The following is a 9,351-nucleotide window of genomic DNA, read 5'->3' as shown; positions in this document are numbered from 1 at the left end:
TCTTGCCTCACACAGATTCTATTGATACTGCTCAGACAAGGCTGTGGCAGCTGCTTCTATCCAATAGAATTCTTCTTCCATCCCAATTAGCCTCCTGGACAATGGCTGACAGACATTCCACAGGTGACAGCATTATTCAGCAATGGGGCCCCACTCCCGGCCCTTTCCATGGAGAAGGGACACACTTTCTTTGAACAGCCCAGGTAGGCACCTTTTGGCCCCTTCCCTTTGATTGACTGTGAAGAGTATGATACAATAAGTGCAAAATGAGGAGAAAATTGAGTAAAGATATATAGAGTCTATCAATCAGCTTCTAATGTGCCTCTGTATCACCAATCACTGTAATATTTAGCTGTAGGTACCTCACAGTCACTTCTAGTAGCTCCAGTAGTGGGGTGCCTAGAGTGTAGACAGTTTATCAGTGCATATTGAATGGCACCAGGAACCATCTCTATGGTCTATTAGAAACCCTGAGGCATATGCCTATTACAACATACAGCAATCTCTGCTCTGTAGTCTAGTACTCTGAGTGTGACATTAGAAACCAACCATTCCTGTGTTCTAATCCCACATTACACTGACTAGCTCTAGGCTAATCATTTCACCTTTCTGCCTTATTTTTCCCGTCTGCAAATGACGAATAATCATGCTACTTGCCTGGTTCAAAAGGGAGCTGACTGATTTAATTAGCTTTGAAGTTGGAAAATGTCATGTAAATACTCAATATTATTTCAGCACTCTGAGATGACTCATAGCCAAGACATGGTAAGGGGTTACCTTCCCCCTTCACTATGGGGGAAACTGGAAAGAACACACTATGATATCCTTATAATCATCGCAATTTAAATATTTAGGAAACAATATTTTCCTTTATTGGCTTTTGCTCTGCATTTGCTAAGCTGTGTGTACATTTAGTGCTAAAATGTTACAGTGCTAGTGTGGCCTACCAGAATGAACCTTGCAAGGGGAGTCATGAACTCCTGGGTTCCAACTCTGGCTCATTCTAAAACAGAAAATCCTTCAGACCATGAGCGCCTCGGCACAGGGACTGTGCAAATGTCCTAGCACATTGTTGGCACCAATGCAAATAAATAAAAATAATAATAGGGAGTTCATTGCAGGATCAGGGCCTACCTGACTACACCCTCAATCTTGCAAACACTCAGGCTCATGCTTAACTTGAGACACTTAAATATTTCTATTGACTTCAGTTGGACAGCTCACATGCACAAGGTCAAATACAGGAGTAGCTGTAGAAGTGTGGCCTTGTGCAAGGCACTCCACAGCTTGTTATCTATAAAATGGGGATAGTTAGGTAACATGCTTTGAACATGCTATGAGCAGTGATGTAACAAACCCAGTTTCCCAAAAGTCTTTTCAGGGTACCCAGACTGTCTCTGGGGATCTCCACTTTGCATCTGGTTCACCTTCCCGTAAGAGTCCAAACAATCCAGAGATGCAGGATCCTTCCTTGAATCAATACTTATAACTTCTTCTCAAAGAAAACAAGCTGATAGGGTCAATACCCTCATGGGCTTTTCCTTCGATGATGGAGAGCGAGGAATGCAGTTTGAGTCTTTGACCTTCACTCATCACACACAAGGACCACTTGCTTTGAAGTTAGCATTTTTCTATTAAAGTTCTTCATTTGCATTCCACAAGGCTTCTTTCTTGCTGAATGGGTTATTTATTTAAGGGATACATAAAAAGTTAACATTTGCTACTACATTGCACCAGGATATAGATAAGTGAAAACAATACAAGTAACATCCCATTAGTTTTCATGACATTTAAACACCAAATACACTCTTGTACATTTAACAATCACTTTGCTCTATACTAATACACAAATGAATTGGCCTGGGGCTTCAACCTGAGCTGTCACTTAGTCTGCCAGTGTCACAGGGGACATCATGCAGTCTATCTTTAATTGCAGTGTATTTGCTGGTCAGCTAAAAATGATCCCTTGATCCACTTTTTTCTTTAAAATATTTTGCCATGCACATAAATTATACAAAACAAAATCATCCTGTTTAGACACGCTACTCTCTTGGTACATTTTATTGGCTCAGATGACGCCACAAAATTGATTTTCAGGAAGTTTGGGCACAATCTACCTTACATTTTGCTCAGCTCCTGCTCTGTTTCTTTGGGTTAATCTAAATCTCTTTTTCAAGATCCCATGATGTCTTCACAGAAATGTCTTACCCCACCTGCATTAAAAACAACTATGTCACATCTCTTGATTCTCTGCCTACCTCATTCATACAAATGAAGACTAGGGAAGTAGGAGAAAGAATCCTGCTCCAGAAATAGTTTAAGAGTGGACAAGTGTGGGAAAGGGAAATTCATGTGAGCAGCTGGAACAATTGGGTGACTACTATGAAATTCATGAGGTCACACACACACACACTCTCTCTAAAGGAAAACCTGGAAGAATCCCTATATTATCCTACTATACTTCTCAAAACCCAGGTCACTGTTCACCTATTAGCCCTATGTCATGAATATTCAAATGACCCCATTGTTATAGGTAGAGCCACCTCAAGCAGGTATTGGGGGAAAGCAATTGAAGTTTTGCTTACAGCATTTGTCTCCAAATGAAATTGGAGAGATTACATTAACAATTTTCAGACACTAAGCTGTATTTAGTTCCCATTAGCCAACACTATCCCCACTAAGATTCCCATGCTGCCAGACAGAAGTGTAGCCTGAATTCAGGGTCCCAAGCTGCACCTGTATTCATGAGCAAACTCAAATCTATATACACCACTTGATGTACAGAGGTGGAAGGAAAAGAGGCCCACATTTACTGCCATTGTGGGGATGTTTTGAGAGAGATGCTAGTCTGTTTTGGATAATAGTCATTTTGTTGGGGCAACCTGAGTGACAGCCTGGTCACTGCTCATAACTTAAGAGGAAGAGAGGAGTTTCTGCTCCTAAAATATGCTCATAGAAATCATTAAGTAACATGGGGAAGTTACTTGGAATTAGGATGATTCTTGCCTTAGTACTGCTGAGACATGTCACCCCAACCACATGGGTTCTCCCCCACCTCTTTTGTTATTCAAGGACTTATTACTTCTGAGTAAGTATAGAACAAACCACAGATCAGATCAAGGGTTTTTAAAAAGGTATATGGACTGAGATATTGGCATTGTCTAATCTAAAAGCAGGTTAGGCTGGTGGGGGTACTTGAGCAATGTAAGATAAGTTTGCCCAGTGGTTTGTGATGGGGTGGGATCTGAGTTACTACAGAGAATTCTTTCCTGGGTGCTGGCGGGTGAGTCTTGCCCACATGCTCAGGCTTTAACTGATCGCCATATTTGGCATCAGGAAGGAATTTTCCTCCAGGGCAGATTAGCAGAGTCCCTGGAGATTTTTCGGCTTCCTCTGCAGCATGGGGCACGGGTCACTTGCTGGAGGATTCTCTGCAGCTTGAGGTCTTCAAACCACAATTTGTGACTTCAATAACTCAGACATAGGTTAGAGGTTTGTTATAGAAGTGGATGGGTAAGATTCTGGGGCTTGCTTTGTGCAGGAGGTCAGACTAGATGATCATAATGATCCCTTCTGACCTTAAAGTCTATAAACTGGAAGATCGAGGAAATTTGAGGGCATGCATAGTATTACTTGGTCAGCTATTCTTGTTGCTTAGAGATACTGGAGTGGCACCTAGGGCTCTGCTTTGTAGGAAGTGTGTTTGAAGAGTGCCTAACTGTTTTGAATGCTGTTGCAATTTTAACTAAATGCATAGGATGGTGTTTAGAGGGCCTGTTTTTGCCAATATCCATGGCAGTGCAAGTCTAGGGAGGATTAGTTTTCTTAACCACTTCTTACATCAAGACCCAGCCTTTTCTTCTCCACACCTACTTTACACACTGCTGAGCATAAACTACTCAGGGCACCACCCAAGTTTAGATCCACACTGCATGATTGCTAGCAAGGGAAACAATTCCCCATCTGACTTCCTGCACTGTCTGCTGAGGCCTGATCCCCTCCCCCATACAAATGGAGCAGATACCAGATGGCAGCTGAAAAGTCAGTCAAGTTTTATTCAGATTTATAACAGACAGCATGACAAGAAACCCTGGTAATAAGTAGTTCAGCTGCTCTCCCCCAAGGTGAGCTTGTCAAACAGGTACTCTCCCATGCCACTCTGGGGCACTCCCAGGCGCTTCAGGTTGGTGAGGTGGTCTCCCAGCTGCTTGATAGCCTTCACCTGCTCCTCCAGGTACTCAGACTCCAGGAAGTCACAGAGCTGCAAGGTAAATTGACATTTAGTTTCAATCTCAGATCTTAGATTGTTACCCGCACACATCATGATGTGTGACCAGAAAGGACTGAATACAGATATTTTAAATCTGCTACCTTTAACTGAAGAGTCCTGGGACTGGAAAGAATGGGTGTTCTTCCTTCAAGTTTTAGCCAGGAGAGATATTGTGGTGGAGCAGTCATTCAAGTGTAACATTTACTTAGTCCAAATTCCCCACACACCCCTTAAATCTATAGCTACCCCCATGCATTTTGGGCTTTAGCCTAGAGACTGTTAGCTGGGAAAAAAAAAAGTTTCATGCTGGTGTTGCTGGAGGAAGTAAACAAAAACCACACATCATTCTACACTGTATGGCTAGAAATATCCAATAGCAGATGCCATTCACCACAGGTTAAGGTCCTGTTAACAGGCACAAGGAATACAAAAGACATCTCACACAATTCTCTGAGAGCATGTGTTTTGATGCCTCATTTCAATTCAATACTGCCCTTTCTGCTGGCTTTAAATTGCACTGAAGTTTACATGTTCACCCCTTAGTCTAAGTTGCTCCATTTAGTTAGCAGTGTCGCTCTTCCAGGAAGGCTCCTTTCCCATCATTCCCTTCCTCACCCTCTTGTACAGCCCTAGTTAATCCACTGGGAAACAAGTATGGCCCTATCAGAACATTTGGCAATAGTGGAACCTTAACTCATGATAGCTTCTGGTCATTAGCAGTCCCCTGCCAGTTCAGAAGTGCCTCCTTTCAAGGCTCATCTTAGCTGGGCCAAGTACAGAGAGTACACGACTCTATAAAGCAGTGGCATGAACTAGGCCCTTCCTTAGAATGGGGTTGCTTTAACTGAGGTATAAACTGATCAGCTATTACTCCCCAGCAACCTTTCCACCCAGACAGCATCCATTCTATTGCTTTCAATGGGGGAGGGGCGCCTGGGGAAAACCACAAGTGGGGAAAACCAAGAAAAATGCCGTTTTAAAATAGTCACTTAATTTGTGGATTGTCTACATTTTCAAATGTTTGGAAGGTTTGACACCATGTAAAAGAAAAAAAAGCCACCCTGTTTTTCCATCAGGAAGACTTGTTGGTCAGAGTTCCCAGCTGTGAGAGGCAGCTTCCTTAAAAGACACAAGTTGACTTGGTACAAAAGTGAGAAGTAGTATACAGCAGTGGCTTCCAGACTTCTGATTCATGTACAATCTCAAAATATTGTAGTGAAGTGAATGGCTGCAACATCAAGCTCATTTAGACCACTGAGGTCATCTACCACAGTTTGGTAACATTTGCATTACAGCTTCATTGCTTCCTAACATTTCTTCCTTTTCACAAAATTGGCCAGTAGGCCAATAACCAAGATGTTCTTTCCATGCAGTTGCCAACTTATCCCCTTTCTTCCCACTACCTTATACTCACATGGGGGTCATTCTTCTCTGTAGCCAGCTTATGCAGGTCCAGCAGAGCCTGGTTTACAGTCTTCTCCAGCTGCAGGGCACATTGCAGGGCCTCCAGGCTGTTTCCCCATTCATCCCGCTCTGGCTTCTGTTCAGAATTGACCAAGAAACCAAGCAACCTTCAGTCCAAACCAACTTCAACACTCACTGAAGGTACATGGTGACCCACTGCCTACTCACCCTGACACTTCTCCTTCCCCATGCCCTAGTGTGCAAGGAAGTACCACCCATTTCTCTTGGGAAAAATTGTTATTTCTGTAGGAAGCATCTTTTTGGTCTACTCAGTGACAACTAGAACTCTAAGTAACATGTTAATATACAAAAAAAGTAAAGGACCAAGCAGGATACCATGACTGTAGAACTGCATGCACTTGTATTAAGGAGATGATTTATGAGAGCTGGCCATGTTATACCTTTGGGGGGAAATGATTAGTACATAGATTATTAATTTTGTCTAAAATGAAAAGCCCAGCCTCTGATACCTCTAGTTGTTTTCTCTCCCCCAAATCCATAGGTCTCATTAGTTTGTGTGAAATTTTTGGAAGAAAGCCTGTTTTATATAGTTTCTCACCTTGATGTCCTGCAGGACAATGCGTCCCCCTCGCTTGTTCTGATAGGTCAGAAATTTCTCTGCATGCTCCCTCTCCTCATGGGACTGCTCCTTCAGGAACTGGGCCATATGCCTCAGGGCCACATCATCACGGTCAAAGTAGCAAGACTAGGGAGAAGATCAAACCCATTAGTGAAGACAATATTTTTAAACATGGCTACAACAGACTAAATAGCAGGCAATTTAGAGATCTGGGTCAGTGCCCAGACTGATGCACTACTGTAATTCCATGGCTCTGAGTGTGCAATACACACATATCCAAAGATTAGAGCAACTCTGGTAGAAGCCTATGTCTCACTACCACCAGCCTGTAGGAAGAGCAACTTCCCACAGCGGTCGTTAGACAGACCCCCACACTACTATATAGTATTTGGTTTGTGCAGCGATCCTTGCCATTGAATCAGTTGCCATCATATCTGGCATTCAGTTTGCAGTTCAGTCCACTGCAAAGGAGAGACTGCCTTGAGGAGATGCATATAGAACCTTCATAAATACAAACCTATTTGTTTGTGGTTTTTTCTGAATAGGGGAGAATTTCTGTAGCAGCCACACTCATCCAGAGACTAGAAGTCTCTAGAGAAAAAGAAGCACAATTCCTTTTGAAATATGGCTGCAGCTTACATCAGCATTTCATTGCCTTGAAAGACTAGGAGTAGGTCATTCAGCAAAAGACCTCTGTGCTTTCCAGACTAGGAAACCAAGTTGTCCAGAAGTCACACCTGACCAAGAAAACTCTCTAGCAATGCCCATTTGCAACCCTAGGCCACAATTACCTTCAAATAGAGAGCAGCAGGAGAAATAAAAGTACTCACCATGGACAGGTAGACATAGCTAGCATACAACTCCAAGTTCACCATGTGATTGACAGCAGCCTTACAGTCCAAGTGGAAGTTCTGGCACACCTGAGACTCCATCTTTGCAAGTCCAACAAAAGCTTCTAGATAAGAATAACATATACAACTATACAAACTCTGTGAAAACAGAACCTCTAGCCAGGCAAGAGAAAGAAACTATCTCCCCCAACACAGCTGCTTTTAATAATGGTCAGAAAGGCTGTAGGCATGATTGGCAGTTGCTGTTGGCCAATGGAAATTCCCTTCTCCAGCAAGGGGCTCGTTAACATTGTGGGTGTGGCTATAGCAGCATTTCCACCAGGGAGAGGTTCATGTAGAGACATTTCTTCTTTTGTTCTGAGCCCAGCTAAAGGAGCTGGGGATTGTAGATATTCTCCAAGAGGACAACAGTGAGGTCACTCCCTGGTTCTTTTATGTTTGATAATTGAGGAATTGGCTGTGATGTGCAGAAAACAGCGAATAAGTCAGATTTCCCCATTAAGAGCTGCTCTGAAGAGATGAAAGTGGCATCAGGAGTCTGGGGCAATAATGCCTATCGTGCATAGGCTGACCATAGAGACAGTCCTGATATTTGGGGCTTTTTCTTATATAGGTGCCTATTACCCCCCACACCCATCCTGATTTTTCACACTTGCTATCTGGTCACCCTAATTGTGCACGAGTCAATGTTTCCTTTGAATTCTGCCCTTGGGTGTCTGAGGCTTGGCATGATGCATGTGACTGTTATGCATCTGACAGTCCTTTCTCTGTGTAGTCACACTTCTCTTTTGGATCCCAAGCGTAGCCCAGCACTGTAGTATGGACATGTGGGAGTCACAGGGAGAGCGGTGAACATAGGACACAGAGAGGTTGCTGGGACAGGAACACCAGGTTGATGGCAGGAGATATTTCACACTATTGCCTTTGCAGACACCAGAATTAGGGAAGTGATTGCGGATCGAGGTCCCACCAGGAATTGTCATGGTGTGCACGTCTGCAGGGGGTGAGATGGGCAGCTCCTGGGGCTCAACAGAAGCAGCAGGTGAGGTCACATCTGTGATCTAGTATCTGAAAGAGAGACATTTTGGCTTCTGTACCTCTGTGACAAACACCCCTGCTGTCATTAAAAAAAAGATGTAGGGGTCCAAGACAAGGCAGCAGTGCATTCTTTTTCTGCGTTTTATTGAGGACTTATTTAAATAGATACCAATTGAAAATATTAACCAAACTCTGTCCCCCAGGTACCTCACTTCTGTCTAAAAGAGCTGGGTTCAGCTAGAATGTCCTGGCTTTTGACCTCTGGCTGCTGCAGAATACAAATAGTTGATAAAGAAACACTTTCAAGCAATTGTCTCAAATTGAGGAAAAAAAGATTGGCTAGTTTTCCCCTTATTTCTCCTAGGGCAGTTGGCTTCTTCTCCAGCCCACCCTCCCTCTGGTTTAGTCCCTTTTAGTATCATTGGATTATAAGATGCGTCTCCCCATCCCCTGCTACAGCTAGTGAAACCATTCAAGTGTTGTCCATGAGGTGCCAGTAAGGAGAGACATTATCCTTGGTACTAAGGGCACTTCTCTGCAGAAGTCATGATGGAGGAAAAAGGTCCTTGTTAGAAGAGCAGGGTTGTGTTCAGGTTGGGTCATTACAAGTTCTCCCTACTTTTTCCATTGGCACAATTATACAGCCTCCAGCCTGTCTTCAGACCCGACAGTTAGTGCTGCAGATGGACAACTATTGGCTTTCACCCACTAGTGAGCAGCATGTTAGTGGGCAGCTTAGCACTTCTTCATAGCTTGGGAAAGACCTTTGGGGTTTTGCTGGGTGAATGGGGCTAGCTAAAGATTAATGCTCTTGCACTACTCAATAGGACAAATCAAACAATTGGCAATGGCCTAATATTTTCCTCTTCTCCCAGAAGAGAATTAAAAGTGCAAACCTAACTATCTTGGGACTGAACATTAGCAGAGCTGCATTGAATTACATCTGCTGCATATCTGGCTCTTTGTTGTTTGTTTACAGGTAAGACTTTCCATTGCCTGTGACCTGTAGTACCACAGTCCCCATGGGGTCCTGTAGCTGCTTCTTGTTTCCCCCACCCTTGCCACTAGAGCAGGATCAGGCCATTACAGTAAGAGAGAACTAGGCACAAAGTTGTGGGACATGGGGCACATCCAAACAAGAGCAAATA

General features: G+C 43.4%; 1 protein-coding gene across 1 annotated transcript; it reads right to left on the bottom strand.

Moving 5' to 3' along the window:
- Nucleotides 1–4,028: 4,028 nt before the first annotated feature.
- LOC120384546 (ferritin heavy chain A-like) lies at nucleotides 4,029–7,339 on the bottom strand. Its single transcript, XM_039503404.1, has 4 exons — nucleotides 7,145–7,339; nucleotides 6,294–6,440; nucleotides 5,685–5,810; nucleotides 4,029–4,261 (listed from the first exon to the last, which is right to left on the bottom strand). The coding sequence occupies exons 1-4, from the start codon at nucleotides 7,244–7,246 to the stop codon at nucleotides 4,106–4,108; spliced, it is 531 nt and encodes a 176-aa protein (XP_039359338.1). The 5' UTR covers nucleotides 7,247–7,339; the 3' UTR covers nucleotides 4,029–4,105.
- Nucleotides 7,340–9,351: the final 2,012 nt, after the last annotated feature.

Source organism: Mauremys reevesii, linkage group 16 (assembly GCF_016161935.1).
Source record: "Mauremys reevesii isolate NIE-2019 linkage group 16, ASM1616193v1, whole genome shotgun sequence".
NCBI classification, from domain to species: Eukaryota; Metazoa; Chordata; order Testudines; family Geoemydidae; genus Mauremys; species Mauremys reevesii.
Note: the sequence above shows the minus strand (reverse complement) of the source record. Positions and strands in the feature narration are given on the sequence as shown.